The sequence below is a fragment of the Equus caballus genome, chromosome 2, assembly GCF_041296265.1.
Source record: "Equus caballus isolate H_3958 breed thoroughbred chromosome 2, TB-T2T, whole genome shotgun sequence".
NCBI classification, from domain to species: domain Eukaryota; kingdom Metazoa; phylum Chordata; class Mammalia; order Perissodactyla; family Equidae; genus Equus; species Equus caballus.
In genome coordinates this window covers 28,845,481-28,868,921 of record NC_091685.1, presented here as the reverse complement: position 1 = coordinate 28,868,921, position 23,441 = coordinate 28,845,481, and the positions used below count along the sequence as shown (strand labels likewise).

The window sequence follows — 23,441 nt, the reverse complement described above, 5'->3', positions numbered from 1 at the left end:
GTAGTTTAGAAAGTTGGAGGAGGCTCCCATCATCAGTGGTACCTTTTTAGCTGAGATTTCAGCTGTAGCCTAAGAAAGAACTTTGCTTCTGCTTTTTTCCTCTTGATATTTGGAAGAATAGTCTCTGTGGCTTTTTGTCTTATCCATTTTCCTCATGACAGCTTGACTTCCCCTATTATAAAACACTTAGGGTAGTACTCTGCCAAAAGAAAAAGACATGTACAGAGAACGAATTGTTTGAACACTTCCTCCCCTTTATTTTGGAGGGGTTTTTGTTGTTGTTTTTTAAGGTCTTATATATCTTAAATTATAGAGTAATTTATTAATTATAGAATGACAGAAGTAGAAGGGACTCTACGTGTAATCTAGACCAGTGGTTCTTAAAGTGTGGTCGCTGGACCAGCAGCATCTGTATCACCTGGGAACTGTTACAAATGCATATCCTAGTCCCGACCCTGAACCTACAGCATCGAAGAATCTAGGGAATGGGTCCCAGCAGTCTGTTTTTTAGCAAGCCCTCCGGTGATTTTGGTACATGCTAAACTTTGAGAACCACTGAAAACTCCTTAATTTGAAAGTTAATAATGTTCAGGCCCAGAGTATTGATTTCTACTTTCCACCCTCAAATTAAGATCCAGTTTTCAAGTTTTATATCAGGTCCAGGCCTACTCTCCAACTTCAGTGTATCTGTCTCTTTAAGGTCCTTAGGGAAACTCCCCACTCCCTTCCACACCATCAATAGATGTAGGTAGGCATGTCTGGCAGGGGAAAGTGTGCTGAGGCTCTGTCTTACGTAGTTGCAATAGGGTAAATTATGTCAAAAAGTGAATGAGCTGATTGAACCTGTTGCCCCACAAAGCTGAAAGAAAGCTATGTTTATAGCCAAATACCTGTGAATTGAACTTTGAGCTTTTACTATTGGTGCTCTGCTGCACCTCTATATCTTGTGCTTTAAAGAGACAAAAGTTCTATCCTCCTTACACCCTCAAACTCTTGAATGTTAAAGGATATGAACTTTTTAGTTGAGATGCACAAGGCTCTAAATTCAGAGTCACGGTTCCCTCAACAACTGTAACTTAGCCATGTTACCCATTTGGAAGAAAGCATAAATTTTAAGTACTTGTGCCATAGTGCAAATGGGCTACAGATGTGCAAGTAAAAAAGATTCCACTATTTAAAGAATAGAAACATCTAGATGCTTGTGTATTTGAATTCCCAACCAAGTATATGAAGCATTGAAACCAAGTTTTGGTGTTATTGAAGATCATGGCAGAGTACAGCAGCACCATCCTCTCCCAAACTGAAAAGGCTTTTTCTGGTTTTCTACACCATGGAGTACATATATTCATTGCTCCACACCTGGCCTGTCTTTTGGATCTCCAGTAGTACCATACTTAGAAAGTAGTATATAGCTTACGAGATGCTTTTACAAACTGGTGGTGTTTTCATTTTACATAGGCCAAAATCAAGGTTCTTAGGAAGGTTAAATGACCTGCCCAAGAGTTACTGGGTCTTTACCATTACTTTTTCATAGTAGCTGTTTTCCTAAGTGGCATACAGACCTGTATACTTGGGTTTGTGTTCATATTGGCCAGAGGCCATCAAAGCTGCAGGTTAATGAAATGCTCTTTATTTTGTAGCCATCCAGTCCAATGGATCAGATGGGCAAGATGAGACCTCAGCCATATGGCGGGACTAACCCATATTCGCAACAACAGGGACCTCCGTCAGGACCACAGCAAGGACATGGGTACCCAGGGCAGCCATACGGGTCCCAGACCCCGCAACGGTACCCGATGACCATGCAGGGCCGGGCGCAGAGTACCATGGGCGGCCTCTCTTATGCACAGCAGGTAGATGGTGACTCCAATTACCTTAACCCTTGTTGCTGTCCAGGATCTGGTCTTGAGCTATAGAATCAAAGTGTCGTTGGCTTCCAAACCTCTTGAAAGGAGCGTAGGCCAATGGCTCAGTTAGAGTTTGCTACTTACAAGGCCAAGGTTTTGGGTACCATCCCATGTACATATCTGTCTTCTTCTTTGACCTGGCTGGCCTACTTGTATCCACTGAGCGGTGATCTCTGAAGGAAGTGGGAAGAAAGAAAGGCAGTGGCTGAGCACCTATCCCCTGCTACCAAGGAAAACTACTCACACCATGTGCCCTGGGGATGGAAGAGGCCCTTCACGTTTCTTAAGGCCCTCAGCATATAGCTGTCTGGTTCAAAACAAATGCTTAGGAAGGACTTGGAGTAGAAGAAAAGGGGAAGATTGAATGGTAAAGATACTAACAGTGCTGTTACAAATGTTAAAATTTCCCTCATTTCCTTTTGTCTGGCCATCTGCACCATTATCTTTTTATTGTCATTTTTGTTATGACAGCATTTTCTACCATTTGTATTTGAGTGATATTCATACTGAAAATGGTAAAGGACAGAATATAAAACTTAACTTTACTTCTAAGACTTTGAAGCAGAGTATGCCCTTAATGTAGAAAATGGAATACTGTCATTTTTTTTTTTCAAGAAGAAAATGGGGGAGAGATGGGGTGGATATTACTGTTATTTTATTTTTTGCCTACCTATCAAATGTATCCCCAGTACCTAGAATAGTACCTAGTACAAGCAAGCAACTAGGCTCTCAAATGTTTTTTGAATGAAGACTAAATGAAAACGAGAGCTAGAGTAGCTTAGTGATTTGCATGCTGTCTGGATTACTAAACCCTGGGTTTTCAGTCGGTTGAGCCAGGCTGCTGTTGACTATTCATTGTGGCTAGGATACAGATTCTTAGCGCTTGTAAAAACAGTCTAGGCTGTGATAAAAAGAGTAGGCTCATTGGTGAAAACAGCCTCTCTTGAACTCTTCTAAGTTGCCCAAATGTTAAATAGTGTAAATTTTCTGTGGATGAATTCAGTCCACTTGTAAACAAACCAACTAGTAACCCAACTTGGCCATCCTTCCTGGCTCAGTTTAGACAGGGATGGTAGAAAACCCTGGGCCTTCTCGGAGCGAGGCTTGGCTTGCCTGCTTTCTATACTCATCCTCAGGGCATAGCTTCTGACAGAATACCTCACCTTTCTTCATCTGGAAAAGTCAGCTAAAAGTGTTCTTTCCTTTCCTACAGATTCCTCCTTATGGACAACAAGGCCCCAGTGGGTATGGTCAGCAGGGCCAGACTCCATATTACAACCAGCAAAGTCCTCATCCCCAGCAGCAGCAGCCACCCTACTCCCAGCAACCACCATCCCAGACCCCTCATGCCCAACCTTCATATCAGCAGCAGCCACAGTCTCAGCCACCACAGCTCCAGTCCTCTCAGCCTCCATATTCCCAGCAGCCATCCCAGCCTCCACATCAGCAGTCCCCGACTCCATACCCCTCCCAGCAGTCCACGACCCAGCAGCACCCCCAGAGTCAGCCCCCCTACTCACAGCCGCAGGCACAGTCTCCCTACCAGCAGCAGCAACCTCAGCAGCCAGCATCCTCGACGCTCTCCCAGCAGGCTGCGTACCCTCAGCCCCAATCTCAGCAGTCACAGCAAACTGCCTATTCCCAGCAGCGCTTCCCTCCACCGCAGGTAAGATGCCCTTGCCTCCTGCCCTTCCCTGTATGTGACTAAAGGCAGCTTACGGGTTGGTGTCATGAGAACTTTGCCATACAAATTGGTTCTCTAACGTGCACTTAAAAACCAGTTAAACTCTGGATAAACATGCTAACTGGATTGATTGAACTAATACAGGCATAACCTTCTTAACTGCATAAAAACCTGTAGCTCTACTTACTGATGAAGAAATAGGGCAATGGAAAGTTGCATGGACAGATAAGACATTAAACGTAATGGGACTGATTTTTTTTTTTTAATTAGCATTCAGAACTTAAGCATCCAAGTGAGTTTGGTCTCCTTAAAAACAGTCACTTTGGGAGGCTATACTGTATATTCGTTCCAACTGCCAAAATATTTTGGACTCCTTCATTTGAAATTGCCATCAGCGCTGACATCACATTCTCTAGACTGTTCTCAGTGGTGGCAAGTCTTTTTATTTTTGAGGGGAAAATAGCTAAAATTCATTTGTATCCATGTCTATGAACAAGGTGGATGATGAAGCCGAAAAATAACAATTTGGGCTTTGTTCTTAAAAGAACCAAAAGAGAAGAAATGACTGAGTGATGATAGGTCCACTAAAGATTTTGTGCATTGGTAGCATTGTTGGAATAAATATCTCATCCTAAGACAATGTCTTTGAAGGAAGCAGTATTCATTCTAATGTGAAAGTTCTAGCATGAGTTTTTCTTGTTTTTTAAATAATTGGTCTCATTCCTTGGTAGGTACACCTTGTAGTTAGCCAGATTTTAGAATTTAACCCCAAGGAATAGCTCTCTGTGGGTGGCAGTAAATGGTCAACAGTGCCATTGGGAAGAGTCTTATATCCACTGTTGACATTCTTGTCTTAGAGCCACAGCTTGTATTTTTCTGCTTTCAGATAATATTGTGCACACTTGGACACATAACTTCCTCTGTGTGAGAGAGTCCCATGGCCCTTTCACCATGAAGCAAGCTTGCCTGGCTTATTAATACTAGGCCTTCACAGCTTTTGTTTTTCTTGTTTTTAGGAGTTATCTCAAGATTCATTTGGGTCTCAGGCATCCTCAGCCGCCTCAATGACCTCCAGTAAGGGAGGGCAAGAAGATATGAACCTGAGTCTTCAGTCAAGACCCTCAAGCTTGCCTGTGAGTATTCCTGCTACCCTCTAAAAGGTGATGGGGACAGAAAAGAAGCAAAGAAAACTGGTTTCTGATTGGATGTTTTGGTGGTATTGCGCTAAATGAGCTATTCCTTGAATTCAGGTTCAGAATTCTGAATAGGAATTTATGGGCCGAGCTTGTAGAATGCCTCTTTTAGCTACCTGCCCAGGGAAAAGGTTTGTGAGCTCTGTTTAGAGGTTTTTGTTTTTGTTTTTGTTTTTGTTTGAAATCTTGAGCTCTTAGGCATAGACCTGGGTGAGGGATAGAGAAGATGGAGCTATTGGAAACACTATCTGCTGTCCATCAAAGTTGAGAGAAGTCTCAATTTTTTTACCTTACTTTTGAGGGCTTAATTTTTAGTATTTAGCTAGTAGGTAGAATCTGGGGTGCATTCAGCGTGGATTATCACATTGAGCACAGGCAGAGTAAAAGCAGTTTTTCTGGTTGTTGTTTTGCATGAATAGGTGCTTTTGTCTAGTAGAGTGGTTGGTGCCCAGATGCTTGATTAGTGTTTGTGGAATGGACTGTCTGTATCCTGAGGAAGGCTGCATAGTCTACTGATTGAACTTGGGCTCTGGAGCCAGAGTTCTTGCGTCTGCGTTTTGACTCTGCCACTAACCCTGTAGCTTAGGCAAGTCACTTAACTTCTCTGTGCCTTAGTTTTCACATCTGTTGAATGAACTTAAAAGTACTCACTTTTTGGGGTGGTTATCAACATTAAATAGGACAATATAGAGTGCTGATGCATTGTAGGCACTCCATAAACGTCAGCCATTATCATCATCATCTCAGAGGGCAAAGGGACTGAACTTGATACCTGAAAGGCAGTTAGCACCAACTATTTAACAGCAGGCAGGTTCTGGAAACGTTTACCCCTAGTCTTAGCTCCACTACTCCATGTGGGCAATCACTCAGGTTCTGGAAGTTAATCTGTTAGGCACAGGAATAAAATGGGCTGCTCTGGAATCTAGTAAGACAGGAAGTAGCAAACTCTCCATTACAAATCCTTCTTAGTTAGGAAATGAATTAGCCACGCATGCCCAGATAAGAGTCTCGAAATTTTGATTCTACTTGGATTTGAAGCCTGTCTCTTCAGTTATTCTGACTTGGGAGAAAATGGTTTCTGGATCTTTAAGGGAATAGGTAGGAGGCAAGAACTCTTTTCATCATGAAGCCTCCCGCGACTACCCCTGAAGATGTCTGAACCATACTCAGTAGGGCAGTGTCTGCAGAGTCCTTCAACACCTGTTGTTCAGGCCAGGCCAGGGTGAATAGCCACTATCAGATGGGCCTTCTGAGACTGTTGACTTTCTCACCTGAGGAATTAGGGGAGGAAGTGTCTGAATAAGGCAATCCCTTTTTGTTCCCTTCTCATTAATGCCTGTTGCAGTCCTTTTCTGCATCTTAAACTTCACTGGTTTGTGCTTTCTAACCCGATTCAATCAGAAATGTGTTACCACTCCATCATCATCTATGACTACATTTGAGTAAGGTACTTTTGTGGCAAGAACCCAGCTCAGTGGATTTCTGCCAGTACTGTAAGTTGCTCCCCCTTGAAAAGTTTCTACTTGGTCCTAGTGACCTTTTGGCAGAGCTGTATTTGGTATTTTTAGTCCTGAGAAGCCTAGCATACAGACACGTTGCATGTCTTCTCAGGGTTGAGAGCCTTGTCCTGTTGAATCCAAGAGCTTCTTATCTGACCCACTGAAGTGAAGGTGCAGGCAGCTTCTTGAGCCCAGGGGAGGGTTGTTCCTGGGCAGCCTATCACAAGGAGCATTCCCAAGTTCAAGCTTCTACTATCGATTCATCCAAATGGGTCATTTGCTTTGTGGTAGAAGCTCCGTGAAGGAGGTGAGCTGGCTGGGTTGTTGGCATCTTGTTTGTTGAATTGCTTTTTATCCCTCTCCTTTTTGGACCAAGAAACAAAAGGTGGTTTTTCTTTGAAATTTTGGTTTGATGCCAGATTTCCCTAGCCAAGGCTGGGAAACTGTCAGAGCTGAAGAAAGGAAAAGTCGGGATTCCCTACAAGGGGCCCTCTCCTTTTCTTAAGCAGCTGTGTTAAGGGATCCCTAGGTTTGCCAGTATATTCTTTTCACTCAACAGATGTTTATGGGGCACCTATTTGTGTTTGGCTCCAGAGCAGATGCTAGGCTGACTGGAGGGCAGCCACTCCAGTTTTCCACATTACCCTTTTCACCCATTCACCTTACCCGCTTAGTCCTAAAGGCATTATGATTGTGACCCTTGATTTAAAGACAGTATGGTTTCTAATCCTGATTATTGCAAAAATTAGATTTTGAGAAGTTTCTGTTCAGCTATTAATGCCAAACCATTTAGCTACTATTATCCTGATTGTGTTATCCCTCTATTTAAAACATCTCAATTATTTTTCATAATCCTTAATATTACCTAGGCTGTTCCCTTCTACTTCTCGTTCTGATTCAGTAGGTCTGAAGTGAGGCCTGAGAATCTACATTTCCAGCAAGTAACTCGAAGCTTCCTGACCAGGGATGGCACTTTGAGAACTTCTACTTTGTCCTTTTTTACTCTCAGCTTTCTCTTGATTTCTATAAGGCCCCATACTTTTTTCTGCTTCCAGACCTTTGCACACACTCCTCCCTTTGCCTAATACACTTTTCCTCGTAACTCTTATTCATATTTCAGATTACATCTTCAAGATCACTTCCTCAGAAAACTCCTTCCTAATCAAGCTTCAAAACTCACCTTAAATAACTTCTATGATGCCGTCGCTGACTAAAGGCAGTTTTTATTTTACTTAAAAAAAAAAACAACACCCTAGGGGCTGGCCTGGTGGCGTACTGTTTAAGTTTACGTGCTCTGCTTTGGCAGCCTGGGGTTCACAGGTTCAGATCATGGGTGCAGACCTGACACTGCTCGTCAAGCCACGCTTTGGCAGCATCCCACATAAAATAGAGGAAGATTGGCACAGATGTTAGCTCAGTGACAATATTCCTTAAGCAAAAAGAGGAAGATTGACAACAGGTGTTAGCACAGGGCCAATCTTCCTTACAAAACAAAAATAAAAAACCCTACAATATTTAAGACATAATAAGGTATAAAGTACCCATCTTTAGAAACCAAACCTTGCTGACATAGGTAAAAGCACCTTATATAGCCCTCTGAGATCACTTCCTCATCCTTGTACCCAGAGCAGCACTATCCTGTATCTGAGGTTTCTTTGCTCCGTACTGCCTAGAGCATTCTCCTGATACCTCTACTTACTTGAGTCTCTTCCACTACCGTCATGTGCCACCTAATGACATTTTGGTCCATGGTGGTCTCATAATGTTAGTATATAGCTTAGGTGGATAGTAGGTTATACCATCTAGATTTGTGTAAGTACACTCTATGAGGTTTGTACATTGAAATCGCCTAACAAGGCATTTCTCAGAATGGATCCTCATTGTTAAGTGACACATAGCTATAGATGGTCAGCTCTTAGAGGGCAGGCACTGTGTTATTGACCTCTGTGCTTCCAACACATGATGCCCAAGACCCATGGTTCTTTACCTTGGCTGCGTGTTAGAATTACCTGGGGAACAAATGACCTGTAAAACCAGTGGCCAGGGTTCACAGAGTTTCGATTTGTTTGTGGGATGGGGCTTGGGCTTTGGTATGGTTAGAAGCTGTCCCGGGTGATTCTGATTTGCAGGCCTGATGGAGTTACACGAGTCCAAATTGTGTCAGGTTGCTTTGCTATAACAGACTGTGTTAGCACCCATGGTTTTTATCAGTGCTTATCTCAAGTGTAATTTGAATTATTTACTTAATGTGAGCTCACCAAGACCTGACTTGCTCTGTCTTGCTCATTGCCATCATAGTGCTTAGCATATAGTAGGCTCCAGCTCATTGAATGAATGAACCTGAGCAGTATCCATTACATTGCTCATCCAGAAAGTATATGTCTAACAGGGGAGAGTTTGACTATATTACCAGATTGTTGTTTTCATTGCTAGGGCAAGACAGGTATCACAGACTGTTAGGGGAAGGCCCAAACTCCATTTTAAAGGATGGATTAATCTATTTGTGCTTCCTGACATTGGCCTTAGGAAGAAGTGGGGTTGGGGTTTGTCATCTATCTCATAAAATAGCTACCACTTCACCTTATGTTAAGAAGGTGCTTGTAAGGGATGGGTGAGCAAACCTCTGGGTGTTTCGTTACGTCCTTAATTTTCTTTATTTTGGGGCAAAATCTCTAAGGGACTCATCTGAAAATTGGTATCTGACTTTTGATTATAATTATTTTTGAGAATGACTTGGAGTTGCATCTTTAAAAGCTGCTACTTAAGTGATTCATCCAAGTATATGTGATGTCCCTAGAATAATGAGCGCTTCCCAAATTTTTCTTACTGAGGCACATTTGTAAATTTACATTTTAGTCTTGAAAGTGTACCTGAAGTAGAGTTTCCATTCATGGTGGAAAATGGATATAGGATTAAAAGCTCTGATATGGAGAGGCTAGCTAGATAAGTGCTTCTCAAACTTTAGCTTGCATTAAAAATCATCTGGAGGTTAATTAAAACACAGATTATGGACTCCTAACCAGAGAGATTCTGACTCTGTAGGTGTAGGGTGGGACCCAAGAATTTGCATTTAGCAAGCTCTCAGGTGGTACTGAAGTTGCAAATACCATACTTGAATAACAATGAGCTTAGGTAGTCTAGTCCTTTGAAAAGGGAAGAAAAAAATTACTAGACTAGGAAGCCACAGTGGTAACTTGAATAATAGTGGTGACCTACACTATAGTTTGACTCTTGATGATCTGGACAGAAGGCTGTGGGTTGAAAATGGTGGAAAGAAAAGAGACTTGGGAGAGACAGACTGTCTGCAGCTATGGCCTCAGTGCAGTTTATTCCTGGGTAAGGCAGCCCTTGGCATTGTTGGCACCGTTGGCACCACCCTGGGAGCTCTCCGCTCTGTGGCAGTCATCACACTGGATCCCTTCCATAAGTTGGTCACCAGATCCTAGTCTGTCTTAGATATGACTTTTGAATCTGGTTTCTCCTGTCCTTCCCCATTGCCTTTTTTTCAGACCCCTGTTATCTCTCATCTGGTGTCTTTCCACCAACTCCTGACTGTTCCATTTCTTTTCCTTCCAAGCCTGTCTTCAACATAATCATCAAAATGATCATCTTAAAAAAAATCAAACCTGACAAGTTATATTACTGCTTTAAAACCTCTAGCTACCTGTTGTCTATAGGTTTAAGCCCTAGTCTGACATAAATTCCTTTGTGATCTGGAGAATGAGGATATTTAAAAAAAAAAGAAAAGAAAGAAAAAGTCAGTAAGTTCTCTGTCCCTAGAGTAAAACCTGGCACACTGTTTGCTGTGGGTGTTGTATAGAAGGAAAATAAGCACTAGACAAGGGTTGAAGGAGGGCTTCTGAGGCAACCTGAACTTTTTAAGTATGTGATTCTGAATATGGCATGGTTGCAACCCTCAAGGATTATCTTCTGTTTCTTTAGTAAGATAGACGTAATAAGGTGTGCCCGAATGTTACAATGAGTACTGTGAGAATTTGGTGAAGTCAATGATCCAGGATGTCTAAATAGTTGAGGAAAGACATCATGGCAGAAGATTAGAATGAGCTAGATGTGGATGTACATGAGTGGTTAGAAAGGAAAAGTACAGCCCGAGCAGAGGCCAGGTGGGGATGGGGTATAGTGTAGATGATATTTGGGGCACTGGTCCAGATCAGGCTTCCTAGGGTAGGGAGTAACAGGAAGGAAAGCTATATCACAGGTTTTAGGACCCTAGTGGGCTAAGTCAATCATTTGGATCTGATCTTACAGGCCTACAGATATATAATTAGGGCAATAACTTGATAAAACTGTTAGAAAAATGATCCATGGGTGTATGGTATGGTTTGAAAAGGGGGTAGTCCAGAAGCAACAAACTATTGAAATAATTCTGGCAAGAGATGTGGAGTTCTACCCCTCTGTCTCATTTGCATAGCTACCTAGTCCCAATTGTGATATGTGCAGGAAAGAATCTATACAACCGAGAATAAATGGATTCTGCTGGGTGGACAATTTAACCATATTCATTTACTGGGGGGAAAAAAGAAAGAGAAATCTCCTTGACAGAAATAGAAAGGTTAATAGGAAAACTCATTTTTGAGGAGAAGTTCCATATAGTGAGATGTCTAAAAACAAATGCTTACTTACTAGTTGGAGATGGGAGACTGAAATGTAGGTTAAGAGCTGAGTCTGGATAGAGTTTGAGAGTGTCTATGTAGAAGTTAATAGTTAAACTGTGGAGTATGGAGAGAAAAGCCAGGTGGAACCCTGGACAATGCCTGCAATCATTGGGTAGAAGTGCCCAACAGATAGCTAGAGATTGGAGGAGGACCAGGATTGTGTCATATTTCTGGAAGGCAAGGGAGGGGGGAAGATAGTCCACATCCAATTTATGTTTCAAGGAATATAAGTATATTTTAAGAAATATAAAGTTGGATTTGTCGTGAAGCAGGTTATTGGAATCTTTTTTAGGTAAGAGGACCTGATTTCCTAGGGCTGGAGGAAAGGAAGTGTGCAAGGGAAAGGAGTAAAGGTAAAGAGCACTCTTGAAAGACATTGAAGGAGGAGGCAGCTAAATCAGCCCAAATTCCTCAGCTTCATCTCAAGACTCGCATGTGTATAAGGCAGATAAATAGAAGGGTGAAGATGCTGGCAGAATATTAGGAGGGTATAAGCAGGCACATCTTTCAGGAGTCATGAGAGAAAGGAATCAAGGGCACTCACTGGGTTAGCTTATGAGGGACCGTATACCCTTAACTGAAAACGTCCTAGAGGCTTCTGTTGAAGATCTGGATCATATTTGTTTCTTTCGGTTAGGTAGGAGTAGAAGTTAATGATGCTGGGAGTGAGGTGGAGAACAGGATTGGAATTTTTAATATCTGTTAAATTATCTATAGATATTCTTTTAACGTCACCAGCCCTTCTTTTAGATTTCACTTAACAACCTAGTAGCTATTAGCACTCATGATTTACTACCGAGGTGTTGTCAAACTCTGAGAGCTTGGGTTACAATGATCTGGAAAGGGGAAATGGAAGGGAACTATGTTGTTCTGTAGAATCTGAATCTTAGGAGGGCAGGAATGAGGCCAGGAAAGGACCTAAGCCAACACCAGTTCTCCTGGAAGGGCAGAAATTGAAATGTACTGAGTAACCACTTCTGTTCTATATTAGGAGAAACTAAGGGTCAGAAGCAGGCTTTGAATCCAGCTCTCTCTGCTAGTTCACGTGAAATATTTCCCCTAGCATCCCACCCAGCAGAGGAAAGGCATGGACAATCTGATCTTCTCTTCATGTTTAGCCAAAAGCCTCAACCCCTTTGCCGTTTAGCGTTCACTAGACTTGTCCTAAAAGAAAGGGTCTAGGTGGATTTCCATTCCACTTTTAATTTTCCCAGATGACCTTGTGATGGAGGCACAGACGAGTTGTGAAAAAGGCAGCTGAGGGACAGGGAGGGGTGAGAGAGGGAAGATGGCCAAATCTATAGGGCAGGCCTGCTGGACCAAGTAACCAACTAGGGAATCACCACAAACAGTAGAAGGTTGGCTAGTTTAATTCTTTGGTTCCCCTTGTGTTGGACGGGAGCAAGTCCTGTTCTGTGCCTTTTTTCTTAGAACACAGTGTCCTGATTAATGCTAATTTTAATCAGTTAGATTCTTGCTACTGAAAAAATGTGGTCCATTATCTAGCAGCACAGACATCACCTGGGAGCTTGCTAGAAATGCAGATTCTTGGTCCCCACTCCAGCTTTATTGAATCCAACACAATTACATGAGATCCCCAGGTGATTCATTTGTCTAATGGTTTAGAAGCAAGGTGTTAGACCCTGAGAGTTATAAAATTTGCCAATAAAATACCAAGCTGGGGACTTTGGAATACAATAAATTTTACTGACTGTGTCTAGTAAAATTTAAATAATCTGAATGTGGGGGATGGGAGTGGGAGACCACCACCAGTGGTTTTGGGGGGCCCTGGCTCTCCATGCTTGCAGCCCAAACCCCATTGTGGGGCCATCCACAGCTCCCACTATACCTCTACAGGCCCATCTTCAGCCACTCAGATGTACATTATGCTCCTTATAACTCCCGATCGTTCCTGTCAGTGTTCTTTGGCTTAAGATTTACTCTTCCCCCTCTTTTTTAATACCCAGCAAACTTCTACTTTGGCTTCAAAACCTAGCTAAAATACCTTCTCTGGGATTCATCCCTATTTTCTTCAGGCAGTTTCTTCATATTGTTGTAGTACTATATTGGTACCTCTGCTTGAGCACTCAGGTCTATATCTGACACCTGTATCAGCCAGATACTCAGAAAACCTTTGTTGAATAGCCCCCTAGGTTCTTGCTACCTACCTGAGCTTGGGGGCCAGCTTTTTGTCATCTAAGTTTATTGGGAGGAGTAACAGAAATCCTCTAAATGCTTAAAATATTGGAATGTTTGAAAGATTTTAATTTTACACTGTTTGTTTTCCCCAATATCACATTTCATGGTAAAAGGAGGCAGGGCCAACAGTTTTTGCCTAGGTTTTTGATGGCTTATTTTCAAAGGGATAACAGAAATGCCACTGGCAGTTTTGGTACCCAGAGAAGCTAGGCCATTCTGAGGTTGGTGACCTGTTTCCTTCATATCTGACCATGTATCTGTGCTTGCTCCCCTTGAATTGTAGCCCAGGTGCTCTCACAAAGTCTCAAAAAGGAAATCCCCACCCCCTCTGTCATATCTGCCCAGGCTGCTCAGAGCAGCCTGTACCCTGTGAAGTAGCCGTCCCTTCTCCAGAAGGCTGGTTCTCTGGCAGGGCTAGCCAATCTGCTTCTCCATCTTAGTCACGCTGCTCTGGCCCTGATACTGCCTGGTGCCTGCTGGAGCCTGTGCTGCTTGCAGCAGATTACTGTATGCTTGTTCCTGGGCCCATTTCCTGTTTCTATTCTAGTCGCTGGTGGCTCAGCTCTGCTTCCTGCCTGTGTGTCTCACACAGATTCCTCTTGCTGGAACCTTTTGTTTTCTTCGGAACAACTTCAGTCTGAAAACTAACTGAGCCTTACCTATAGTGTGGTGGCTCCTGGGGTCAATAAGTCCTACTGAGGACTGGCAGGAAGTACACCCTCCCCACCAAGCATACCACTTGGATTTGACCTTGTTTTTCAGTTTGTCCCCAGCCCTGTAACAGGAAGCTGGTGGTTCATTGCTTAGACCAGAAATTGGTATAAGAAGATAAGCTAGGATCTTGTGCAGGGCAAACTTGTCTTCACTCATTAGCTACACAGGGCTATCAGGACTGGTGTGCCCTGGTTCTTTTGCACCTGGAGCTTATAAACATATTTCCTGCTGCTGAGGAAGACACTTAGTACCCTTTCTAGCCCAGGCTTCCCGGAAGCCCAGAGAATACTCACTTTGGCTTGGGCAGGTAATGCTGTCCTCAGCGGAGTAAAAGCTTGCAGAGAATGTAAGGATGTAAAGGAAAGCATGTACTGACTCAGCCCTCCATCTTGTGAGCAGTTCAATCCCCCAGAGCTTAGAGTGGGAGGGAAAAAGTGCAAGGAGGTGATAAAAAGGGAAGAAGTGAAGGAGGTTGTCCTGGGCAAATGTGTTTTAAAGTTCTAAGCTTCCTCCATCTTGCCCATTTTCCCCAGAAGAGGCTGGCTTAGCAGAGAATATGCTTTGTGAATAATTCTGTTCTTCTCTCTTGTTCACAACTACTCTTTTGGGATTATCTGATAATACTGTGTCAGAGTGGTTTCTACACTGCGCCCTAGGCCTAGGTATGTTTAATAGAGAGGGATTTAATATGGGGAATTGGGCTTACAAAATTGTTGGAAGGACTGACAGAGAATGCTCCAGGTTTGTCCTGTAGGAACGGGACCTAGACCTAGGTTTCACCCACCAGGGGAACTCCTACTTCTGAGCCACTATCTGATTGATTGCTCTAAATCTGCTATCCAGGGATCAGTAAGCTGGAATCAAATAGCAGCAGGTGCTGCTGTCAGAACCAGCACCCAATTAACAGGAAGATGAAACCAAAATGCTCCTGCAGAAACAAGTGAAGGAGACAGAAATATGGTATATGTGGTCTCTGCCGTACTTTGATCTCATCTTGACTCTGCTTCTAATTAGCAGAATCTGAATTGTATCCAAATCCATCTGCAAGGAATTCTGGGAAATGTAGTTTTTAGCTTTTTAACCTCTAAAATTAAGAAACAAAAGTAGAATGGAGACAGCATGAGATAGGCCACAGAATACTCACCACACTAATGCAAACACCACCACTCCTCCTTAACTCATACTTCACGTATGAGGAACCTAAGGCTCAGAAAGGGTAAAGGACTTGTCCAAAGTCTGTCAGTACATGAGAACATTGGATTCGCTAACTTCCAGTCCAGTACTTTTACTATGAGGACCAACTCCTATAAAGAATCACAAAAAAGCTCCTTTAAGAGAAGAAAAAATGCCATATTCAGAAAACAGACTTTGTCTTCCACATTCTCTTGTCTTTGGAAAAAGGAAAGAAGGAATTGTGGAGGATTTTTGGACAAAGGTAGTGATAATATAGCTTCTGGATTTAGGTCTACTCCCCAAGAAGATAGGAAGCATTTACTCTGGAAGGAAGAAATCTCAAAAACTAAAATTTCCTGAAATTCCTGAGTCAACATATGGATGAACTCAGTTGCCTTGGTGACCATGGCTTTTCTCCACCCATCCCCCTTTCCCTTTCACTCCTGTTGGTGCTTCTATAATCTTCTGCAAAGCTGGCTGGGAGATTTCTTCAGTGAAGTACGTTCCCTGGCTTCTGCCATTGTCCTTCTCTAAAAAGACCAACAAAAATCAGAAAGCCACTTGCAGATCTGTAATTACCAGGCTGTTTCTTGTCTGTCCTTGTGGAAGAACTTGGGCTTTTTGAACAAGAAATAAAACAAATCATCCTAGAAATGCTATCCTTAAAAAAAAAAAACAACACTAGGGGGGCCAGCCCCGTGGCCGAGAAGTTAAGTTCATGCGCTCTTCTTCAAGTGGCCCAGGGTTTTGTTGGTTCGGCTCCTGGGCGCGGGCATGGCACTGCTCATCAGGCCATGCTGAGGTGGCGTCCCACGTGCCACCACTAGAAGGACCCACAACTAAAAATGCACAACTATGTACTGGGGGGCTTTGGGGAGAAAAAGGAAAAATAAAATATTTTAAAAAAAGAGACCACTAGGGTCTCCCTACACCAGAGTGAGAATCTGTTCCTCCAAACTTGGTCCAGAGGGGAAGACCCCTAGGTGTGGAGCTATGTTAACATAACATAGATACATCAAGCATAGAATTAGTTCTACTGTCTTTTTCTTGTGTTTCTAAGATATTTGGTATTCTACCTGAAAGCTGTGATGAAACTGATATGTGATGTAGTGCTGTCCTTTTGGGGACCAGTGCCTGATCTCTTGCTCCATCTGCTTCCGTGGCCTGAACCTGTTTCGTTTCCCCACCTGGTGTCAGCATGGAATTGGCTGGTATTGTGACATAATCTCTGGTTGCCATGAGGCAGAGCTCGCCTCCAAACCACCAGCTTGCTTCCCATTTGACCTTTCCCAAGGAAGCTAAGAAGCCATGCCTTGTTGAAGTGGGGAACTAGGGGTTGAAGTCTCCAGCCGAGTCAGCGAACCTGTCCCTTAAGGCCAACTTTGATAAGGGAAGAATATTGAGTGTTGTTTACTGAAATGAGTGAAGGTAATTTTCTGACATTTTGAGGAAAATAGGAGAGAAACCAAGTTCCAAATAAAAGGGATCAGTGTTCAAAGGAACTGTTATCAAGAATATTTTTGGTTTTTTCCCCTTCATCTTCCACTTTTAGAACTTGACTATGTCTTGCCCTATGTTTAGAATTGGTCTTTTGGTTTTAAAGGGCTTTGGGATTCATGGCTGTCTTTCCTGGTTTAAGGTTCTGTCCGTTCCTCCACTCTCAGATCTGTTTCTTCTACCCCTTCGCCCCAAATCTGTGGATTTTGTCTAGACCAGTATGCTATGGTAGGGAAGACCATGGGCAAATACAAATTTAGGCCTTTAAATACCAAACCAAGGAGGCCATGTAGCCCCTAGACCTTGGTCTAAGCTGTGTTCAGCACAGTGCCAACTTGGCCTTCCCCAATTGTGCACATTACTTCCTTGCTTGCTTTCTGGTTGCTATAATTCTTTTTTTTTTTTTTTTTTTTTGAGGAAGATTAGCCCTGAGCTAACATCTGCCCATTCTCCTCTTTTTTTTTTTTTTTTTGCTGAGGAAGACTGGCCCTGAGCTAACAATCGTGCCCATCTCTCTCTACATTATATGTGGGACGCCTACCACAGCATGGCATGCCAAGCAATGCCATGTCCGCACCCGGGATCTGAACTGGCGAACCCCGGGCTGCCGAAGTGGAACGTGCGCGCTTAACCGCTGTGCCACTGGGCTGGCCCCTGGTTGCTGTAATTCTGAGGGGCAGCCAGATGAGGTGGAAGCCTAAGGCAATAACCCCTTCCCCTTACACTTTTCATACCTAGAGCTCTGCTTTCTTTTCTGTATTCTTTTCTTCTTACCCTTTTCTTGCCTTCCTTGCTCAAGTTCTAGGATTCAAGCTGATGATCATGATGGAACAAGATCTGTGTGGTTGTCCTTCCTCACTGGGAATGCTTGACGTGGAGAAAGTAGGGAGTTCCTAATTTCTTTGCCTTCTCTAGCCTTACAGTGCTCCTTTCCTGCTGGGATTAGAACAGCCCTATTCCATAAATATGCACTGCTCTTGACTGCTCTAACTCAGGCCCAGCTCTGACCCAGTTTCATCTTTTTCAGATTTGAGTCTGTTAGCTAGTGACCCTTAAAACTGTACATTTTTGGCGAAGAAGTGGTTTCTGACTAGATAAGACATTCTCTCCTGGCCCAGGTGAGAAGCCTTTGCAAGGGAGGGGTGTGTGTTAGAAGGCTGGCTAGGTAGGTAACATGGTATTATACAGGCCTGGTGGGGACTATGAACTAGAAAGCAAGGTTTCAGCCAATTAGTGCCCAGAGGGAGTTCTAGAATCCATTTTTTTCACGAGTCGGGAACCTAGATTTTTTTAATGTAAAGTCTCTGAATTATTAAGTGTCTGCATGGGAGTGTTGGGCAATAGATTAAAAGGTTCTCCGGGGCCGTGGGTCTGTCCGTGCAGCTTGCTTGTGGACTCCCCATGTAGCTGTGGCTTCCTTGGAACTGGTGCTTAGAATTTCTCTGGGGTGGGGGCCAGCTGTGGGGAGCACCGTCTAATCCATTGCCAACTCTCATTGTGTTTGGTGTTTGTTTTATTGCTTTGGGGAGGGGGAAGTGCAGGGGAGATGTTGAGCAGAAGCACTCAGTGTGATTAAACCTCTAGCCGAGCAGATCGGTGGGAGCAGAATATCGACCCCTGGAAAATCAATGGCTGCTGCAGTGGCCTAGCTGCTGTTTGCAGGGGCTCCCACCACAGGAATGCAGGCAGCCCAACAGTCTTTCTTCTCTCCCTTTTTCACCTCAGCAACGCCCTCAGCCTCCACCCAAAGGGCCAGACCCACCTCAAGAGATTTTTGCTGAGGTGGATTAGAACAGCAGGTTCTTGTATTTTTGTAATTAGATTGAAATTTTTCTGGTGACACAGAGCTCCGCCTCCTGACAGCCTCCTTTCCAGACATTCCTTCCCTGCACTGCAGTTATAACAAGAGCTCTTACCCAGGTGGCCAAGGCCCATTCGGGGGTGCACTTTCCAGTTTTAGACAGGAAGGTCTGTTCACTTGATGCTAGCATCTGAGAGTCTCTCTCCCTCATTGTGGAGGTCTAGAGTTCAGGTACAGGGTTAGAGTGAGGAAATGAAGATTAAAGGAAAGAGAGAGGACTAATAGAGACTGGGTCTAAAGAGGGTGCTTTTGAGTAGGTTATTCATTGCGCAACATTTATCAAGCATTTTGCCTTTTGTGTGCTTGCATTTTTCTGGTCACTAATAACGTAGGAGAATATATCCTGGTCCTGCTCTGGTCTCACCAGCTAGTGGGGAAAAGGGCAGATTAAGGACAGTGCCATCAGTCCTGTTAACACTGGGTCTAGAGTAGCCGTGGAGGGACTCTGGGCCCTACCTGTGGAATGAGGGTGAGGGGCCAGGGATGTTGTACTGCCTGGGGAGGCTTTGCCCCCAGAAAACTGTTTTCATCTTTGAAGTTCCCAAGGCAAAAATGATTTTAATCTATAGTTGCTGCACCTATAGTGCAACGTCAAGCAATTGGTCTTCCCACCCAGTTCTCATCAGTGGCTGGGAAATGAGCCACCCTGCTGTGTTAGAGGAGAACTCTTTTGCCCCATTGTTGGAGCACAGCTGGACAAGGAGTTGAATCTTGCTTGGCTTCTACCCAGAAAGAAGCTTTCCCGTCTTGTAGTTTGGAGAATGGGGCCCCTAAACAAGGCTCAATTGTCCTGCAGTATGGAAGGGTGGCTGCAGGGCCTGGTGAGGAGGAAAATGTGAGGGTTTGAAATTGCCTGAGATGAGGCCACCTAGAGGCCAGGGATGTTTTGACTTTTCTCTCTGGGCCACACCCTTACGCTTGATAACAGGATTAGAGCACATTCAATATAAGTATCAGCAGAGACCAAATACCTATGTTCATGGGACTTAACGTCCTGCATATCTCCCTAGATTCTAAGTCATTCTTTCCTCCTCCCTTCTGCCTGTACATTAAATACCCTTCTAAGGACCCAGAAATGAGAAAAGGTACTATACCCTTTAGTGTAGAGAAAGTAGGTTTGAGTTAAGGTGAAAGGGCTGATTTGAAATAAACCATGAAAAAAGGTTTAGAAAAGAAGAGTGATTTATAGGAAGGGTGGCTAGGAAAGAGGGGGAGTATGTAGCATTGTAGACTTGTAAAGTTGGATTATCTAGTTTTAGTTTTTCCTTCTATAGAGGAGCTAAGTAAGGCCTAGTGAGGTTAGCCTATTAGAGTCATGTAGCTAATCACCCAGCATGTCTGGAGACAGGTTGTTGCCTGACCTTCTTTGGAGCATGAAGCCTTGCTCTTAATAGTGGCAAGCTTCCACCTTATGGTGGAAAGAGTGCAGGCTTTGGAGTTGGAGAAATATGAGTTTGAATCCCCAGATCTTCAGTTTAATAGCTTTCTCTCCTTGGGCAAGTCATTTAACTTCTGAGCTTCCTGCTTCTTTGTTAAAAATGAGGATGACACCTACATCAGAAGATGGTTGTGAGAATTAAGTAAGAGTCAACCACATACCTTAGGAATGAACACATGATAGTCACATATTCCTGTTAGTTCTGCTTTCCTTCAAGAGAGAGCTGCAAAGGGACTTGCTTTATTCCTCTTTACAGCATCCTTTGAATTTGGAGATTTGGTCTCCTAGAGCTTTATTTATGAATTCTGACCTGTATATGTAGGGGATTTCCTCTTGGAGGTGGACCCCTGAAAGGCGTTCTGGAGACAAGAAGAGTCTGACCCTTCTCTGCTGTGCATTCCCCATCAGGCAGCCAGAAGATACAAGAAAAGAAATGATCCATTATCCCCAGAACAATAACCTATTGTAGAAAAAGAGAAGAGGGAGTTTGGTGAGGGGTTTTTGGAAACTTGGGGTGGAGGGTTAGGAAATACAGTTATCAGAGCCTTTCCCGGGCAACTTCTGCTATTCCAAACAGTAAGTGTAGTCTAGGCAGGAGATAGTGCTTGGTCCTAAGCTGGAAGGATGGTGTTGGCCTCTGCATCTTTTCTTTCCCCTTCTTACCACCTGCTTAACTCCTGACTTGGAAGTACTACCAGCAATAGGAGGCAGCCTGTTCTGTGTGTTGATTCGTTCCTTGCATTTCAGCCAGCACTAGCTAGCCTGCTCTCTAGGCAGGGATGGCAATTAATCTCTTGGACTGAGACTACTCATTGGTACAAGAGTGCAGCAGTTCTGTAACTCTGGAGTCCCTACCAGTCTGGGGTGGGTCAGGTCACCCTTCCTTCCGTTTAGCAAAGACTCAGTAGAAAAAAGAGAGAAACTGTATCTTACTGAATATTTTTTAGAAGTGCTTGATAGAGGTAGGCTCTTCTCCCCAACCCTTGACAAGTATGTTGCTCAAAGAAGCCTTTCTGAAAAAGCAGGTCTCTCAAAAACTTATTTGCCTTAAGTAGTTCCTGTATAATTGTCTTAACTCCTTTTTCCTTGAAGTTTGCCAAAGCTGTTGCCTTCTTGCCTACTATCTGCCTTTCTTCACAGGTTAGGTTTCTCAACCTCTTCTGTGTTCTTCAGGATTTCCTCCCGTTCTCCAGCGGGAGAGCAACCTCCTCCATGGCCATGGATCTGTTAGGCGAGTTTGGGGGAAAACACTTGACAAATTGCAGCACAGATTTGGTTGTTTCAGGCTGTGCATTTGGACTTTTTTCATTCAAGGACTGTCGTCTAAGTGGGTATGGCTCAATTGTCCCACCACATACAGACAGACAGATAAACTTAATATAAGCTTGTGTGTAGGATTTACCTGGTTCTCTTGGTGAGTGGTTTCCCTGCCAGTAGTCAGCACAACTTGGCAAAAGCTCGTCACAGCCGAAAGAATATGAGAACTCTGTCTGGGGGTTAACAAAAGCTCCATTTCTCAAGGATTCAGCCACATTTATGAAAAAACCCTGAATCTGAGCATTGCCATAGCCTGTTCTTTAGACTTGCCTGTTGATGTTATTTAATCTACTTGGCAAAATGAACTGATATCATTCTCGTGAGATTGTTTAAATCCCCCTCCTCTAACTCTGATCTGGTATCTTCCTGCTTGAAAATGTACTTCATCAGACAGCCAATTCATGTAAGAACTTGCAGCCCTTCCTGTGAAAGCACTAGAAAGCCTCCCTGCCCGCCTCCCCCTCCCCCCCCCCCCCCCCCAGCCCCAGTGAGGTATGGACTGTGTGATTTCGGGCATGGTTTTGTTGTGGTGTGAAGAGAAGGTGTTAGCTGCTGAGTTCTGTTTGTCAGCAGAGCCTGACAAACCCATGCTGGCACTTGCTGGGGCTGGGCAACCAATCACAGCTGGAACGGTTATCGTCATGGAGTCCCTATGGGCTTCCTCTATCAGGTCACATCCCAAAATAACGTTGGGCAGTATTTCAAGTTTAGAAACGAAGGCTTTCGGGGCTGTAGCCAGCCTGGAGTGTGAGATTCTGTGTGAAATAGTTGGATCTGCTCCAGCGCTTTTGATCTGCATGGTAGATGAGCAATAAAATGCATGAAACACGTTGGAAACACGTGAGGAAATTCTCCCTGGCCCTGCTGCTTCCTTGGAACTGGCAGGGCCACTGAGTGGGCTATTCCTCACTTCTCATCTCTCAGCAGGATTATGCTCAGAGGAGAACAAACCTGGGGAAAGAGATCTTTCTACGTAAGGGGTATTACTACAATTCTTTCAGCAGTCCTCCCAAAAGGTACCTGTTAGATGGGCCCTTTTGGGAGAACTGATAACCTGAGTCCTGAAATGCTGAAGGCGGGGGGGCCCCCTGCCAGGGAGAATAGGGGCTTAGATTGATTGAACTTTGTCTCCGTGATAAGTGTGTTGTGGAAAGCTGAACTTGCTAGGCACATTGAGGTCTGACTCAACAACCAGACATCCGGCTCTTTGTGGAACAAAAGACCTGAAAAACTGGCTTTTTGTAGGGTAGAAAGCAGAGGTGTGTCCTGTGCAATAAAAGAGTTTCAGAGCAGTATCTATTCGTGTAGGTAGAGGGGGGAGACGACTTTTGGAGTCTTCTGCCCTTACCACTCCCTCCCATTTCCCGATAAAAACATTTGCTGTGATTAGCCACTGGGACCGATGGGTAGGTCTTACATCTTATACTGCTTGTGTGTTACATCTCTCGTTCCAGGGCGTTGCTGCTCGTATTGCATATTCCATATGGTCCTGACCATATGGTGCCAGTGGAGTTTCATGCTTATGCCCCAGGGGTGTCACAAACTCAGATTTGTCCAGTCCTCTCATAGTATAAGTGAGAAAACCAAAGCCCAGCTTGTTGCCAGCTTGCCCAAGGTTACAACTGACAAGTACCAAGAGGTGGGCTTTGGTCTCCTAACTCAAAGGTGTGGTACTTTTTCCTCAGTCTATATAGTATCACAGCATAATGGAGAGAGAAAAAACATAGGCCTTGGGTCTTAGCAGACATGGGTTCAGAATCTAGTTTCTGCCACTTACTTGCTGGATGACTTGGGCATGTAACCCAATCTCTGAGCATCAGCTTGCTCATCTTCAACATGTTAGTGGTGGAAATACCTACTTCCAAGAATTGTAGAAAATTAAGTAACTCCATGAAGTGCATGGCACGTCGTAGATGCTCAAATGGTAGTTTATTGTTAATGTTAATGTAAATTGTCCCTTCCTATGCTAACATTCTGGTTCTTAGTTTTTGTATTTTTTTTAATCAACTACCCTCATAATGACCAATTGCCATCTGATGAAAATGACAGTTTGAGAGATTGGCCTCAAACCAACCAAATCAGAGAGATACGATTACTGTTGCTTAATAGTAATCCCTGCTATTATTCTGTGCCCAGGCATTCCAGCCCACGTGGGGCTGCTTTAAAACAGTGTTTTATTTAGCACTTTTTCTCCAAGGAGCTCAGGGCATTTTACCAAAAGTGACAGCTCTCCTCAGAGTGTCTCTGTGAAGGAATCCACCACGTTGCCACCACAGATGCCTC

The 23,441-nt window shown here is 43.8% G+C and overlaps 1 protein-coding gene and 1 long non-coding RNA gene across 3 annotated transcripts in view; one reads left to right on the top strand and one right to left on the bottom strand.

The window, feature by feature from the left end:
• ARID1A (AT-rich interaction domain 1A) overlaps positions 1-23,441 on the top strand; it is a 67,396-nt gene that overhangs the window by 23,159 nt on the left and 20,796 nt on the right. For both annotated transcript variants that reach the window (XM_023635404.2, XM_023635403.2), the window contains exons 2-4: positions 1,641-1,853; positions 3,121-3,573; positions 4,608-4,724. In XM_023635404.2, the coding sequence (XP_023491172.1) occupies positions 1,641-1,853; positions 3,121-3,573; positions 4,608-4,724 (783 nt within the window). The remainder of the gene's footprint in view (positions 1-1,640; positions 1,854-3,120; positions 3,574-4,607; positions 4,725-23,441) is intronic.
• On the bottom strand, positions 1,615-16,250 carry LOC111772397 (uncharacterized). The gene is made up of 3 exons (XR_011436489.1): positions 16,122-16,250; positions 1,992-2,080; positions 1,615-1,910 (listed from the first exon to the last, which is right to left on the bottom strand). It is a non-coding gene; the product is annotated as an uncharacterized lncRNA (long non-coding RNA).